Source organism: Rhagoletis pomonella, unplaced genomic scaffold, assembly GCF_013731165.1.
Source record: "Rhagoletis pomonella isolate Grant_MI unplaced genomic scaffold, Rhpom_1.0 Rhpom_scaffold_00007, whole genome shotgun sequence".
NCBI lineage: Eukaryota > Metazoa > Arthropoda > Insecta > Diptera > Tephritidae > Rhagoletis > Rhagoletis pomonella.
Genome location: NW_023458561.1, coordinates 29,619,173 through 29,636,490, shown reverse-complemented (window position 1 = coordinate 29,636,490; position 17,318 = coordinate 29,619,173). Strand labels below are relative to the sequence as shown.

The window sequence follows — 17,318 nt, the reverse complement described above, 5'->3', positions numbered from 1 at the left end:
TTTTTTTTTGATGATGATTTTTTATGGGTCTGGATAGCAAACGAAATCGAAAAAGACTTGCAAGAGAATCTGGGGGCTAAACCTAAACTTGTGATGTGAATTCACATACATATGCCGCTATCATTAGATCAATATTGACATACGGCGCTCCGGTATGGTAGCCCGGATATAGACAGCAGTAGGCGCTAAATACTATCATCCACCTGCTCCCTATCGATCTTCATATGAAAGAAGTGGCTATGAAATCGATGGTCAGACTCAGAGATAGGTTGATCATTAATGAAATGCAATTAGGAGGGAAGACAGATTATATGCTAGACATTCTAGACTTCGGCTGTAACGTGCAAGTGCTTTTCCAATCAGAAAAGAATGGAGAAGAGAGCGAGTGATTGAAAGAGAGGCTAACTCTCTATACATCGACGGATCCAAGATGGATAACGGTGTCTAGTGTGATGAACTAGGTTTTGATCTATCTCTACGATTGGGGAGGGATACAAGCATTTCCCTAGGCTAATAAATTGGCGAAGGCAGGAGCCTGCTTAGATCAACCCGAAGCCGTGACACTGGATAGCCCTCTTTGGAATTTCATCGTGGAAAACGGGGCACTTTCTCAGTTTTTTTCCTTTTGCTATTTGTAATATCTATACCAATTGAAAAAAATTTGGTGATTTTATAGAAAAAGCTTCTGTCGCCATGAAAACTGAGAAGTGCAACAAAATAACGCAAAAGCGCTCTACTTGAATCCTAGACAGCTGCTAGGAAGCACTACACCCAGGCATCCAAATGCTCTCCGACACTGTTCGAAAACTTTCTGTAGTCGATTTACCTTCAGTTCGACCCGCACAGGTTTTCCACTTGAGCTTCCAATCTAATGTTGCACTGAATAAGTATAAAAAGTATAATAAAAGTAGAAAAGTAAGTAGAATGTACGCAAGCAGTTGGGCTGAGCTTATCCCACAATATGCGGTGTAATCTACAAAATACATACAGTATCGGTCATATCTATAGCACGCCATTTCAAAGTGATATTGTGTGCCGTATATGCTTATTTACTTATTTTTAAGAGTTTTCAATTAAAATACAGTTCTTTCTCTAACAAACCCCATATAAACCCAAGTTTAACAATTTGTAGAAAACTTCAAAAAATGGCAACAAATTTTCACCTAAGTTTCAAACTTTTTCTCGGAAGTGTTAGAATTTTTTTGAGTACACAGTTTTTTAGCCACTGCTATTTTAGTCTGATAATGTGCAAATTTCAAGTGGCTACGAATTACCGTTAATTTTTTAGATTTTTTTTTGTCGCATTGGCTTTCATATAATGGATAAACTCAATTTATTTGTATATGGATGAAAACCGCAACACCTTTGGCGAAAAAAATTCTAAAAAATCAACGGTATCTTTCAGTCACTTGAAACTTGCACATTATCAGACTAAAATTGATTGGGCTATAAAACTGTGTATTCAGAAAAGTTCAAACACTTCGGAGAAAAAAGTTTGAAATTTAGGTGAAAATTTGTTGCACTTTTTTGAAGTTTTCTGCAAATTGTTAAACTTGGGTTTATATGGGGTTTGTTAGAGAAAGAACTGTATTTTAACTGAAAATTCTCAAAAATAAATAAATAAACATAAGTTGCACACAATATAACTTTGAAATGGCGTGCTATAGATATGACCGATACTGTACATATGTTTTATCGCTAATGCTTAAATAGAAAAACATTTTTCTTTTACTTTTTTCCCCCAGCGTAGTGTTATCAACCGGCACGTGAGTAGTAGCCTCCCTCCCGGCCATGGCAGACGAGTGTGAGTAAAATGAAATACAATTCTTGAGATATGTGAAACAAATTAAATCTGTATTTAAATATCAAAATTATTTTCAGTAGTAATTTCTTTAATTATCACATCAGAATACATTTCGTCGTGAAATTCCACTCATATTTCTAAATAAGAACGTATTTTTATCCAGAAAAAAAAATACTTATACTTAAATAGGTACATACACATATACATTAGGGTGGCTCACTAAATTATGTTGCGGATTTTCCACCTGAATTATAAAATATTTGATATTTTAAGACTTTCGCCAAAATATTTCGGAAAAATATTAAGATTTGCTGTGAGCTAGACCGATTTGAAAATACTTGCGATTGATAAAACTTTTAAATATTTGTATGCAGACCTCTTTTAAGCTTAAACTCTTCTATCATTTGAGTGCATTTTCTGCAAATAATATGTTTAAAAACTAATTTTATTTATAAAAAAAACTCGTTTTTGCAGGTATTTGCAAATGTGCCTAGCTCACGTAAATCTTAATATTTTTCCGAATTATTTTGGCGAAAGTCTTTAAATATAATCAGCCATATTGCCAACTACATGTGAATAAATCGCTCCCATAGTTTAACATGCAAAACAAAAACAAATTGGGAAAAATTGTTTTTGTTTTGCTTTATAATTTTTGGGAATATTTGCTCACATGAAAATCGCGATAAGGCCGAATAAATTTTACAATTTGAATGGAAAACAGTAACGATTTTTTTTTTATGGAGTGATGCGTCTTAATATACAAAAGTACTTATTCACGAGGGGTGACAAAAAGTAGTAGTAATTGATGAAAATACATGAAACATGGTTTAACAAATCAAATAAATAGAAGTCTTAACTACATTTAGTGTTTATATCATTTCAAGAGTTTCTTAAACAGGAAATACTTCCTAGAGCCCTGAGGGAAAAGAGAAGACGTTGTAGGCCAAATCATCCAGTTGCAGTAATTTCAACCGGCAACATTTTCATACAAAGTTTCCCAGGGAGAAAACGTTGAATTCTGTCATATGAAATCCCTTGGACTTCAGTTTAATGTCTAACTATTGGAACTCTTTTGCCTACTCAAAGCTTACCGTTCTACTTCTAAGAATGTAGGTTTGCCTCAGCTTATACGGAGGACTATGCTTTTAGAGCATGTCTTGCTTGGTCCGCAACTAGTTATAGCACTCTCACCATGGGCGACCGTCAGAAACTGGGCACTAGGAGGCTTCGAGTGATAAAGAGAGAGCCCAAATTGGACATTTAATTTAGAGACGAAGTTGAAAGTTCAGGTTGGTAACATTTATCTACAGGTCGTGTTTTTTTGTCCCGTTTGATAGAGTTAAAGAAACAGAAAAAAAAAAACATAAAAATATATCAGGGCTGTTCAGGGTATTGTGCACATGCTCGTAAGACCACGGAGCGTGCTTACATTGGTATCCCTTCAGTAACCACTGATGAGATCCTTAGAGGAGGCATAAACCTAACTCTAAAAACTCCAGAGCCCGATGGTAGCCCGAATACTCTTATATGGAGTTACAATCTGGATCGATGCATTTAGACCAGTGATGCACACGGGAGTCTCCGGGAGCTACTCGGCTCGGACCAATGGGGTGGGTAGGTTTAATACGAAACCAACAACAGGTGGGTGGAATCATATGAGGAGTAACGGACTTAGAACTTCCTGCTCAAACTGCCCCCCCACCCCTCCACGTGAAATACATAACAGTGGTACTTGCGGGATCGGTACATCGACGGTAGGAGGTTTATTGGGCTAGAGTCTCACAATGGCGGTACTTGCGCTCAGGCATTCGTTGCTTCCTCCTCTGGAAAAAAAACATTGTCTTGCCTGAGAACTTTGCGAGATAGCACGGGCTCCAAAATTAGATGACAAAGCATATTTAGTACGGTTTCAGTAAAATGAGATTTTGACTTTTCTTCTGTTTATCGTGGATCACCCCACGTAAATATAAATGTCACATAATTCTTTTATTTACTCAACAAATAGATATTTGCTTTGTTTATTGCCTTACCCTCCGGATACCTAGTCGTCAAACCAAATTAGCACTTCACTCAAGCACATCAGCTTATCAATTTAGTATGAATTAATAGCGAAACGCTTATTTCAATGGCATCTAACTTTCACAACTACATAATTACATTCGACGTTATCTTTGAAGTACATGCTTACCTGCATACACACATACATTCATCTCAGATATTAAACAGGAGCTAATCTAACGCCGATATCATTTATAAAATATGTATGTACATATCCAGAGGTGCTCGCATAGATAAAAAAAAACACTGGTAGCATCTAAATTGCTTTATATATATTAAAAACCATTCTTGATTATGTGAACAAAGTCAAACGAAATGGAGGCGTCACAGTGTGAGGTACCGGAGATCTACAAGAAGGCATCGCAAGAGAGTTTGCCGGCCTTGAAGCAGCATGAAGAACAAGAACTAGTCGACAAAAGTTTGCGCAATGTACGGGGCAAGCAAGTGTGGCGTATTGTTTACTATTGCAATTGCACTCTTCAATCTTCATTGTCCTTGCCATTTTAGGAAGGACGATGGACGAAACAACTCGCCTTTGTTGCTTTTGGATCGACAATCGGTGCAGCTGTGCCGAGTGGTTACTTTGTTGGTGTAATGAATAGTCCTGCTGAGGTGCGTAGCGTCGCCACTCATTATTTTTTCGCAGATTTTTAGATACAGATATTTTTTATGAGCTATTTATTTGTACGTAGTTTATGCGAAGTTGGTGTAATCAAACGCTGATAGAACGTTATGACTGGCACCTGACTGAGACGGGCATCAATATTTTGTGGTCGACGATTGTTTCAATTTTTCTCGTGGGCGGCGCGATAGGATCGCTAACGGGAGCCAAAGTGGCTAACAGATTTGGAAGGTAATAATATAAAAATATGTACATATATTTTTTTAATTGTAAAAATTTTGATTTATATTTGTTTTACGCGTACTCTAAAAAGTTCGAAAAAGGCCTTATTTTACGCATTGAAAATTACGAAAAATAGTGTAAATTTTTTGTTTTTTATTTTTTATATTTTTTTTTGTCTTAAAAAATCCGGTATCACTGACTAAAAAACTCGGATCCACTCGGATCGGTTATTGAAAATTGTTATAAAAGCACGGAAAACTGCTTCGGGTCGAGCCCTAACCGCAAAAAAACTTAAGCGGATTTTTTTTTTTAATTGTCTTTTTGCTACAAAAATGCATTTAGACGCTCTAGGAACATTTCTGCATCAAAAAACTTGGAATAAGTAACAGCATTCCTAAAACCTATCTTCGAAACGCTGCCAGAATATGATAAAATGAGTATACATATAGATAAAAAAAAAAAAAATAGCTACGTCATAAAATGCTAAAAAGATCAAAATGTCGAGCAACTGATATCAATGTCAAGATTATGAGCTATAATAGCACACATTTTACGACTGAAATGGCTACCCATTCATACATACATACAAATAAATACATATTTAGCAGCTTTAGGTTCCGAGAGAAAAATCTTATCATTTGAAAATTTGTCTCAAAATTAAATAAAGTAACAAAATGAAATGGGTCAATGGATCAAAAGAGGAAAACGACATCAATTTTAAAATGTCCTTTAAATTACTACACTTCGGTAACCTGTTGAAAAAAATTAAAAGAAACAGCAAATTTTGTCTGTGGAAACTTTTATTATCATACATAATAATTTTACACCAGTCACAAGGACCTGTTCCCACGACAGTCGGGTCTACGTAACCGGTTACCGCTGATCTTTTAGAATTTTTTTCGCCAAGGGTGTTGCGGTTTTCTTCCATATACAAATAAATTGAGCTTATTCATTATATGGAAGCCAATGCGACAAAAAAAATTCTAAAAAATTAACGGTAATTCGTAGCCACTTGAAATTTGCACATTATCAGACTAAAATTGCAGAGGCTAAAAAACTGTGTACTCAAAAAAATTCTATCACTTCCGAGAAAAAAGTTTGAAATTTAGTTGAAAATTTGTTACACTTTTTTGTAGTTTTCTACAAATTGTTGAACTTGGGTATATATGGGGTTTGTCCGAGAATGAACTAAATTTTAATTGAAAATTCTTAAAAATAAATAAATAAACATAAGTGACACACAATATCACTTTGAAATGCCGTGCTGTAGATATGACCGATACTGTATGTATGCATGCACATTAGGATGTTCCAAAAATACACACGAAAATCAAATTTGTAGATTTTTTTTGCTGGAAGCTCCAGAATTATAGGAAATGGAAAAATAGAAAGCGGCTCTTTTTATTCTGCAATCAATTAATATTTAATTTTGCAGCCGGGGCTTTGAAGTTTCCATGTACACGGCCGGAACAAAGTATTGGCACAGCAAATTTTTCACAATATATGCAACAATTTTTATGCTAATATTTTTCCGCTAACTTCGTATAAAAACATGGTTCATTCTACAACATAAAACATAAAAATAACTTTGTGCAAAACTCGCGAAAATTCAGCAAATTTTGATGAAAATTTTCAACTTTTTAATCAGATTTTTTTAGAATTTTTTTGAGTATGCAGATTTGTAGCCCAATCAATTTTATTATAATAAAGTACAAGTTTTAAGTATCTAGGAATTATTGTTGATTGATGAACCACATTTTTATACAAAATTGGCAGAAATATATTAGAATAAAAACTTTTGCATAATTGTGAAAAATTTGATGTGCCAATACTTTGTTCCGGCAGTGTATGTATTTTGTGAAATTGTTAGAAATAAATATTTTTTGATCGAATAAAAATACAAGAATTTTTTCAGAAATCTTGAAACAATAAAATTATGATGCACATTCACCTTTACAATTTTACTAACAGCTCAGCGGATTTGTTATTTTTTTTTTAATAGACATCATAAATTTATTATTTTTTTATTTTAAACGAATTTATAGCAATTCTACGAAAATATGCATTAGTTGTGTTCGTTTGGAAAAGTAAGAAAAAATTAGCAAGCAACAAAATTCAGAGAACAAGGTATCTTACTCTCGCAAGCTTCGCTAGCAGCTGGCATTTCGAAGTTCGAAATTCGAACATAATTTTTTTTAATTCTTTCAAGTGGAAAACAAAACAGGACTTGTACGTGTACATACGCTTCCAATTCTTTGTGGTAATCACTATCGGATCAGCTATTGCTGGCTTATGCCGATGCCACGGACAGCATCGGTAACAAAAACCGCGAAGTCTGTTCTGCCTTTTCCAAGTTGGATAACGAAGAAAAGCGAATGGGTCTGGCGGTCAACGATGACAAGACGAAATACCTCCTGTCATCTAACAAACAGTCAGCACATTCGCGACGTTGCACCCACGTCACTGTTGACAGTTATAATTTCGAGAAAGTAGAGAATTTCGTTTACTTGAGAACCAGCATTAACACCGATAATAATAGGTTTGTTCGTCGAGCAAAAAATTTGTACGAATTTGTACGAATTATCACGATTTTTGCCCAAATCGCGTTCGTGCAGACCAAAAAATTATCCAACACTCAAAAATTGTGAGAGCAAAGTGACAGTTCTCTTGGAGAGATGTTGCAAATTCTTGCTGGAAAAAATTTTGCCAGCAAGAATTTGCAAACACGAAAAACATGTGGTTGTGGCGCATGGTTGCATTTTTGTCTACAATAATTTGAATAAATTAGTTCGTTAAATTTAAAAATTTATAAACACGAGCGATTTTTTTATGAAGAAAGGAAGTAAATAATTGTTGATATAATTAATTTAGTTAATTCCAATGATTTGAACTTAATTCGGCTGAAAAAAAATGGTATTCGCAATCGGAATGCAATTGCAACCAGAGTCGATTTAAGAAACCCGACAGCTAGTACGATGAAGAAATTGAAATGTATGTTAAAGAAAGTCAGAACAACAAGAAATATACATGTATATCCTGTTTTTGGCCATCCGAAAGAATTTTAAAAATTCTATAAAAATTTTTTATGTTTGAAATGCAACCGTGGACGCCAGCTGGCAGCGAAACTTGCAAATTCCTGCAAATTTGCGTTCGTGCAGAAATTTGCAAGTTTCTCAACATGAGAGCGAATTTGAGAGAATTTTTTCTTACTCTCTGATATTTTGAGTGTTGGATAATTCTTGCTGGATTTTCGACGAACAAACCTAATGTCAGCACGGAAATCCAATGCAGAATCACTCTTGCCAACAAGTGCTGATTTGAACTGAGTAGGCAATTCAGGAGTAAAGTCCTCTCTCGTCGTACAAAGATCACGCCTATAAGTCACTTCCCAGCAAAAAACACGATTACCACAGAAACGAAAGTGGAAACGAGCTGGGCGATGGGAATCGCTTGCCCTTTCGCTTCAAGAAGGCCTTCTTTTAACATGGGCATGTCATTGGCGGTAAGCCCTTACCCGCAGCATTACCTTCAAACGAAGGGACAACGCATGGATTAACAGAATCCAGAGAAGCGAACAAAGAATGCCTTACAAACAAACTAATGTAGAATGCCTAGATAAGTACATACTTATTTATATTAAATTGAAATCAGAAAATGTCTCAAAAGATTAAAATTAATTAAAATTTGTATAAATCAGTTTTTTATACATACATATGTATGTATTTAGGTATTTAGATTTTACTTAAAAATCTGTATGTACATACATGCATATTTAATTAAGCTTAAAATTGTACTTCCTCACTCTTGTACTTCACTTCATTGACTGACTTCAACTTCGCTGCAAATTGAACAAAGCAAAACATGATTTTTATGCGGGACAAATTTCCACAGAAAGTAACAGTAGAAAAAGAATTTTTGGATATTCATTCTATTTTTCAGCTGACTACGATGTAGCATTCTACTTTGTATTCTCCAAAATGAAGCAATGAAGCGAAAAAAAAATTGTAGGACATTCGACTTTGCATTCCCTGAAATGAAGCAAAGAAGCGAAACAAATAAAATATTGAAGGACATTCTACTTGGCATTCCCCGAAAGGAAGCAAAGAAGCGAAATAAATAAAATATTGTAGGACATTCTACTTTGCGTTACCGGCAATGAAACCAAGAAGCGAAATAAATAAAATATTGTAGGACATTCTACTTTGCGTTACCGGCAATGCCTAAAAGAAGCGAAAAAATTTTAAGGCATTATAACGCTATGCCTTCTAGAACACGTTACCACTAAAAGCGATTATCGATTTTTTGCTGGGTTATCATGCCTGTGCTGGTGTATTGCACGGAGGCATGGGCAATGAAAACATCTGATGAAGCGACTCTTGGGAGTTTTCGACAGAAAGATTCTGCGAAACATTTACGGGCCTTTATGCGTTGGCGATGGCGAGTACCGCAGACGATGGAACGATGAGCTGTATGAGCTTTACAACGATATAGACTTAGTGAAGCGAATTAAAATACAGCGGCTGCGCTGGCTTGGCGATGTCCTTCGAATGGACAGAAACGCTAATGCTCTGACAGTATTTAACGCTGGTCGCGATGTTGGAAACAGAGGAAGAGGATGACCGCCTCTGCGTTAGAAAGACAAGGTGGAGAAGGACTTGGATTCACTAGGCATTTCCAGCTGGCGTCAGTTGACACAGAAGAGAAATGACTGGTGTGCTGTTTTGGACTCGGCCAAAATCGCTTAGGTGGTTAGAGCGTCAATAAAGAGAGCGACTGTTGGTAGAGTGGATTTCACGGCTGACATTATTATTGGTTCCCAAATAAACGAAGTCGTCTAGTTTTTCAAACTGCCAACAGTGATGCGGGTGCCAAGCCGCGTATCCTCTGCTGTTTGTTTGATAACAGGATATAAGTACTTCGCTTTGCCCTCGTCCACCACCAGATCCATTCGCTTTGCTTTTCTATCTAATCCTAAGAAGGCAGAAAAGACGTAGCCATTATATTTACCGATAATGTCGATGTCGTCGGCATATGCCAGCATTGTACGCTCTTGCAAAGTGTTATGCCTGAGCGGTTCATTTCTGCGGCTCTTATTTATCTTATCCAATATCAGATTAAAGAAATCACACGATAGAGAGTCTCTGAAACCTCGTTTAGTATCAAACGGCTGACGGATCTGGTGGTATTGCTCAACGTATTGTCGTATTAGTTTCGCAGGGATGCTAAATTCAGTCATCGCGGCATAAAGCCAACTTCTTTTCGGGCTGTCGAAATCGGCTTTGAAATCGACAAATGGGGAATGTCGATTCCAGTTGATGTCGAACCAGTTGTTCTTTCGCTGAAATCCGACTACTTCTTCGACGGCGGTACCTAATGAGCGGGAAATGTGGTTCCCCTGCTCGCATATGTCGTTTTGTTGAAGAGTGCTCTCAGTAAGCAGGTGTGACAGTCGAGTGGCAAATAACTTGGCTGTATGTTTTGATTGCAGTATTTCCACGTTAAGCTTTCCTTATTGGGCGCACATTTTTTGCTGTAAAAAAGCAGGTGCGTATCTGGGCTGCAACAAGATAGTGGTTCGAGTACGTCTAAAACACTGGAAGCATGCCTTCCGTCTATCACAACATGATCGATTTAGTTTATCGTTTTTCGTTCTGGAGACAGCCATGCGGCTTGATGGATATTTTTATTCCCGAGCCTAGTACTACATATTACCAGGTTTCGGGCCCCGGCGAAGTCGATCAGTCCTAGTCCGTTATCGGACTTTTTGTCGCGGAGCCCGAATTTTCCGACAGTGGCCCTAAAGATCCCATCCTTGGCATTGAAATTTCCAAGCACGATTTTTATATCGTGTCAGGGGCAGCGCTCATATGTACACTCCTGACGCTCATAGAAGAGATCCTTGGACTCCTCATGCTTCTCTTGCGTCGGAGCGTGGGCACAGTGAAGAATCTAGCTTTGATGGGGATTGTGGCTAGCCAGTAATCGGCGACGGAGTCTCTTTCCTACCACAAATCCAACAACGAATTAGAGCTCTTTTACATGGCAACTGTAGTAGATATCGCAAGGCTCCACGCTTGCCTTGACCCGTCCATCGCATTTCTTTGATGGGGGTGATGTCAAGCCTAGTCATCCCGAGGACATCAACCAGCCGGGCAGTGGTACCTTCCGCATTAAGGTTCCGGATATTTGAGGTACATACCCGGAAATCATAGTCTTTATACGTTTGCTGTGGTCGTCATCAAAAAAGAGGGTTAAACAGTTATGTGAAGTACAAAATAGGAAGCAGACTCGACATGCGTTTTTTTTTTATTCACATCAAAACTAACCAATTTTTATTTTAAGAATAAACTATCTTTTTTCTCGAAAAAATTAGGTAATTATGAACATATTTCTCCAACTTTAATTTAAAAAAAAAACGTACAAATTTCCGAATTTGTAATGCATACTTCTACTTTTTTAGGCAACCCAATATTTGCGAATACGTCTTTTAACTTGGTTACATTTGCTTGACAATTTCTGAAAATTCGTTTTAACAATAACATAGTTAAACTATTTACTACGTTAATTAACGTTTTGCATTCCCCGTTCTATATTCTATATTTCCAGACGAAGCAGTTTCCTTTCATGTGGTGGTCTGTTTATCATAGGAGCTGTACTCCTCTACACCTGCCGCATGTTGCACTCTGTGGAGGCTCTTATCCTTGCCCGTTTTCTGGTTGGTTTGGCAGCAGGTTTAGTCGTTGCTTGCCTACCCATGTATCTTGCCGAAGTGGCGCCACTTTCCATGCGAGGTGTATTGGGCGTCTTTTGTCCAATGGGACTAACAGCTGGTGTTGTAGTAGCACAAATTTTAAGTTTACGTAGCGTTTTCGGCAACGCTGAACAATGGCATTTGGCAATGAGCCTCTATGTTGTGCTGGTCTTGATTTGCTATGCACCAATGGCTTACTATCCCGAGAGTCCGAAATGGTTATACGTTATTAAAGGGGATGAGAAAGGCGCGCGGAGGCAATTGAAAGCATTACGCGGAGATGTTAGCGAAGCTTCTATAAATAGGGAAATGGCTGAAATGGAAGTCGAAGCGAATGTAAAAGACCAAGTTAGCGGATATGGCCCTGTCCTGGCTGACCCTAAGCTACGACTGCCATTGATCATCGTTTGTGCCTACCAGGGTGGACAGCAGTTGTCGGGTATTAACGCAGTAAGTATGCTAATAGAAATTTTACACTAGGAAAAAAAATTTAGTCGAGGGCGAGTAGACTAGCAGATTTTAAATTATCTGTGTCCTAGGGATCGGTTATCTACCGAACCTGGAGGCAGTCGCAAAAAGAGGGCACAATATGTTTTTCTAGCTTGTCTAGAAAACTGATATCTTTTTCTAAGTTGCGCCTGGTTTAAGTAATTAGATAATGGGCGATATGTATGGCTCTGTGTTTGAAGGATCGTTAAAAACGGTTATCTCCTCGAAGTTACTCTAGAATTTGTTGCAGTGAAAATTACAGAGTTGCATATTCCTAGGAAAGCTGGTCGAGGATGAGGGAGTGGAGTTTCCTACTTGGCCCAGTTTCGCTAGCCTCTGTGGGTGTTGTTAGTAGCCGCGATGTTTGCGTCAGTAAAGCTTTGTAGCAGAGTGGAAAGTGCCATAAAGCCAACGCAGGAGTTGCATTTGGCTGAAGTCACTTTTGATATATTCTGTTCTGCAACACCGAGCAGAGTGCATACTTACACCGGCGTTTTGTGCGATTTGAAGGCCGACGGTGCCATATGGCGTAAAGAACAAGGGACCAGATACCTTGCGATCCACTCGCTATGTAACCTAAGCTCAGAACCAGAAGCTTAAGCTGCAAGAGTCGAAGTAGAGGCCGGATAGAGCCATCTCCGGCATATGCAGCAGAAATATGGGTTGGACTCAATGGCAGCCCAAAGCGAAACGATTCGGAACAACTCTGCTGCAAAGACTTTCTCCAAGGAAGAACAATGATTTTTAGGGTTTGCCGCTATAAAAAGCGTTAAACCAGCTAATGTGCATTTCTCGTTCTTTGAAGAAAAAAAAAACATTTTTGTCACTTTTGCGCTTTATATTGTTCTCTTTTTTTGCAGATTTTCTACTATTCAGTATCGATTTTCCTCCGAGCTGGCCTAACCGCATCTGCTGCTGAGTTGACCAATTTGGGCGCCGGTTCTCTCAACTTGGTTGTGTCTTTAATGGGCCCATATCTAATGGGTCGCTTCAATCGTCGTCCACTCATGCTCTTCTCAACATTCTGTTGTTGTATTGCGCTAATGGCATTTTCACTTTTTCTGTACTTTATCGTAAGTATTAGTAATACGGTATTAAAAAGTATTAGGAAAATATGTATGACCAATATTCTCCTATGTTTTATCATTGCAGGACTACGTGCCTTGGTTTGCCAATGGCTGCATTATTTGCATCTTTCTTTACATTTTCTTTTTCCAGTTTGGTTTGGCTCCCATACCATTTTTTATTGGATCCGGTAAATAGAAGCAAGAGAATTAGCATTTCTATAAACGCACTATAACTTTTGCTCCATTTATAGAACTATTTGAAGTGGCACCTCGACCAGTGGCCATGTCACTTGGTAGCGTTTCTTCTTGGGTGTGTAATTTCTCTGTGGGTATGCTCTTTCCCATTCTACAGGATGCATGGGGCTCACTCGTATTCATACCGTTTTCTGTTGTCTGTGCGGCGCTGTTTATCCTAACTAAACGCTATCTACCGGAAACAAAAGGACGTGACCCCTCACAAGTGGTGCAATTGGTGGCGAAGGGTTTTAAATCGAATATACGCGAAACCTAGTAGTTTAAGTGAACTTCTTACTTAAGTTATAAGCTTATAATATAAGCCTTATATGATTAAATTATTTACATTGTGTATATTCTTTACTTCAACTCACCCAAGGTTGTTCGATTTCGCCCATGTGCGTAACCAATTGCTTCATTGTTGCGGTTTTTAAAGCCGTGCCAATCATTACCGACTTTCGACATGCTCGCGATGCAAACATATCACGAATACGCGATGGCCTACATACAGTTCCTGCGGGAGCATCCTGTAACATGAAAATCAATTCGTCAATATCTTCTTTACCAAATTGCCACTGTTGACTAGATGGTTTACAGAGCAACTTCACTTTCTTTGTCGGAGGTGCTAAAATAAAAAAATGTATTCCAATGAAACTAACACTTTTACGGAAATACTAAAGAGCAATATACCATCTTACCATTTTCATTGATTTCAAATTTAAACCCGTTTTTCTGAAACACCGGAAGGTTGTCGAGCAACAACATCTCATTCGCCACTGTCAATTCGAGTGGCTGTGGCACAGCCAGCGGTTGTGACTGCAAAACTGTTGTACGTTGCAACATCTCAAAATTATACTTTTCATCGGTGGCGTGTTGGTCAATGATAAAAAGATCTGTATCCAGTTTGACGATAATGAATCCCAAATTGAACTGTCCGATAATTTCCATTTTAGCGAAAGTATCCTTGGTTATTTCACGTTGCAATTCCTCCTCTGCCTTTTGATTTTGGCTTGGATTGATCTCACTTTTGAAACGTAAGCGCTCCAATCTGGCTTTCTTAGACTCCCGGTCTCTAGCTTTTAGTTTCTCCTCTGCTTTAATATTTTGCGAAATTTCCTCGAGTGTGATGCGCATAATTCCACAGGAGTAGTAATTTGCAGTAGATTCCGCATCAACTATACTTTCATCTAATATTACAGTTGTATTCGCAGATGAGTTAGGGGCAAACATAGAATCGTCATCTGCGCGGTCACCATTGCTGTCATTATTGTATGAGTTTGCATCTACAAAATCGGAAGTTGTTCTTTTTTCTACGAAATGCAGTGTTGGCTCTGGTTTTATTCGTAAAACCTTGCAATCAATGCGTTTCACAGTTTTGTCAGTCAACGAGTCGAATTCTGCAAAAGTGAAGGTGTTCATTAGGACAGATGCGAGTCTCATTCAAAAAGCTAATTTTTTTGTACTTACCTTTAGATTCCTTGCCTATTCGTTCTAAATCGAGTATGCTGTTGTCAAGCGACTTCTGCTCATTTAAAGTGTCCTTGGCTACTTCGTCGCTTTCATCTTCTTCACTGTCGGATATCGCACTGAACTCTTTCGGCATAGCATTTTGACTTAAATTTTCTCTATTTAAGTATTCGTGTATCTTCTTTAATTTCAGTGTGCGCACTTCGATTTCATCAGTGCATTTTCGTTTGGTAGTGACACGAGACGCTACGCCCACTGTATCACCAGTTGTTTTCCACTGTGATAAAACGTCCATGAACCTTTGCGAACTACTCTTTGGCACACTTTCTGACGATTCTTCGGTTGACTCGTTCAACCCGTTTGTAACATTTCCGTTCTCCTTTTTGAACATGCTGACTATGGTTGAATTCTGAAGTTTATATGTAGATGGTATGTTGCCGTATGTATTGATGAGAGATTTCTTAATGGCAAATAACAAGATTTTTTCATTGTTTAACAAAACCTGTCGTTTATCGGGAGTTAAGTTAACATCCACATCAGAACGTGCTGTTATAATATTAAGAAATACAAAAGGATACTGTTGGCCATTGTAGCGATGATAGGTATCATTAACTACTTTTGCAATCTAAAAGAAATTAAACCATTTTATTGTTTAGCTATTAGCTAGTGGGTAAGCTCATCACTTACGTTTTTTGGTTCACAGGGTCGCGAATTTATATAAAAGTATTGGCGATCTTTCGATGACCGTCCCGCACCATGACTACAGCTGGACACAAAACCTTCCAATTGAAATGGTGCTGCTTTCAGTTGGGCTATATCTTCTGCGGTAATTTGCATGCTATCAGCAGCTCCAGGTTCCAACTGCAGTTCGGCGCGTAAACTCTCCTCAGTCAGCTCATGTCCATTGCTACAGATGGACTTCAAAGACAGAAGATCTGTTGTTAGCCGATTACCAAAAACGGCCGCTATGTTGGCTAGATATTCCTGGGATCCGTTCGTCTGCATAACTACCAACTTATTTCCTTTGACAGTTTGATTTGTACAAATTATGCGCACACCTCGCGTAACTAGACAGTATGCTTGTAGAATTTGGCACATTTTGTTGAACTCTTTTCGTATGTTACGCACAAAATCACGGCGTCGTACAGGCAATGTGACAAATAGATTGGTGAGTGTGACGGTGGTGCCTGCACTTCGTGCGCAGGGTGTTCGCTTTTTAATTTTGCCTTCATGATCCAATTCCATACGTGTGCCTAAAAGATATGTATGTGGAAACATAAGGGCATATTTTAAAATACCTTATTTTATATTTTTAAATCATACCAACATCTTGAGAACCATGCCTCGTTACTACCACCAAGTCAGAGAGTGCACAAAGCGAGCTAAGAGCTTCCCCGCGGAATCCAAACGTTTCGACACTTCGTAAATCGATAAAATCTCGAATTTTAGAAGTGTGGTATTTAGCAGCTGCAAGTAATCGTAAATGAATATTTGAATGTCCGCTTGAGATATACAATTTTTAATACTCATTGCTTCTAGGTCACGTTCAAGTACTCCACAGCCGTTATCACTCACTTCCACAAATTCCAAGCCGTGATCGCGCAGTTTTACTTCAACAAGCGTTGCGCCAGCGTCAATTGAATTTTCCACAAGCTCTTTAACAGCCACTGCCAAGGTGAGGACGACCTAGCAGGAAGTTAAATGGCATTTTTAGTATTAGGTTTAATGTTATTTCATTGAAATATTACCTGACCTGAACATATTCTGTGTACGGTGTCCTTTCCAATGGCTTTTATTTTGCCCGACTCTGCCGTGGTTGCCTCTGGCATTTGTTCCTCCTCCGCTAGTTGTTTCTCAGCTTCCATTTTTTAATTCAATTTACTCTTAAAATAAGCATGCAAAATAATTAAATACCAAAGCCGCGTAAAATGTCGATTTTTGTCAATTTTCTTCAAACGGAAGCGCCAAAACAAATTTGACATTTAATAAAGAGGGGAAGTCTTATCAGCTGACTGCAGTGATGCCAACCCGATGGACATACCGCTTTAACGGGAAACTGTTCACGCCATCTTGACGGAAAATTAGGCTGGAAACGTACGGAAGCTTGAGGTTTCATGAACAGACATAAAGGCTGCATTTCTTTATTCATTCTGAACGTTTGGAATAAACTTTTTTGAACGTTCCTGATGATATGTTGACGTATATTTCAAACGCATTCTGTTTATTGTGTGAAATAGCGCCGAGAGGTTAGTTCAATTTACAAACTTTAACAACAAATAACTTAAAAACTATAAGCCTCCTGCGGCTAAAAGTATATATATTTAAAAACAGGGGACCCCCCCCCCCCCCCCCCCCCCCCCCATGGCCACCTTTTTTTTGTACGCGGGGGATGCCAAACTAAAATTTTCCCATTCCGGCTGTGAAGCCAAAGTCGTTCTGGTACGCCACGTTCACATAAGGTTTATTAAAGGCGAAAACAGCTGTTCCTATAAAACCTGCAAATCCTACAAATCGTTAAGTACAGGAACAGGCTAAGTGAGGCAGATTTAGACCTCTTTCAGACACGTCAAGTCTTGCTTTCGAGTCTGCTCGGTTCGTTGGCGA

The 17,318-nt window shown here is 38.2% G+C and overlaps 2 protein-coding genes across 2 annotated transcripts; one reads left to right on the top strand and one right to left on the bottom strand.

Annotated features, from left to right (window-relative positions):
- Nucleotides 1–674: 674 nt before the first annotated feature.
- LOC118742542 (mismatch repair endonuclease PMS2) lies at nt 675–16,844 on the bottom strand. The gene is made up of 8 exons (XM_036474689.1): nt 16,463–16,844; nt 16,241–16,400; nt 16,038–16,181; nt 15,402–15,967; nt 14,715–15,339; nt 13,946–14,644; nt 13,622–13,872; nt 675–879 (listed from the first exon to the last, which is right to left on the bottom strand). The coding sequence occupies exons 1-8, from the start codon at nt 16,577–16,579 to the stop codon at nt 829–831; spliced, it is 2,613 nt and encodes an 870-aa protein (XP_036330582.1). The 5' UTR covers nt 16,580–16,844; the 3' UTR covers nt 675–828.
- LOC118742543 (solute carrier family 2, facilitated glucose transporter member 1-like) lies at nt 4,147–13,588 on the top strand. The gene is made up of 7 exons (XM_036474690.1): nt 4,147–4,291; nt 4,370–4,474; nt 4,555–4,715; nt 11,313–11,907; nt 12,807–13,019; nt 13,099–13,201; nt 13,265–13,588. The coding sequence occupies exons 1-7, from the start codon at nt 4,178–4,180 to the stop codon at nt 13,522–13,524; spliced, it is 1,551 nt and encodes a 516-aa protein (XP_036330583.1). The 5' UTR covers nt 4,147–4,177; the 3' UTR covers nt 13,525–13,588.
- Nucleotides 16,845–17,318: the final 474 nt, after the last annotated feature.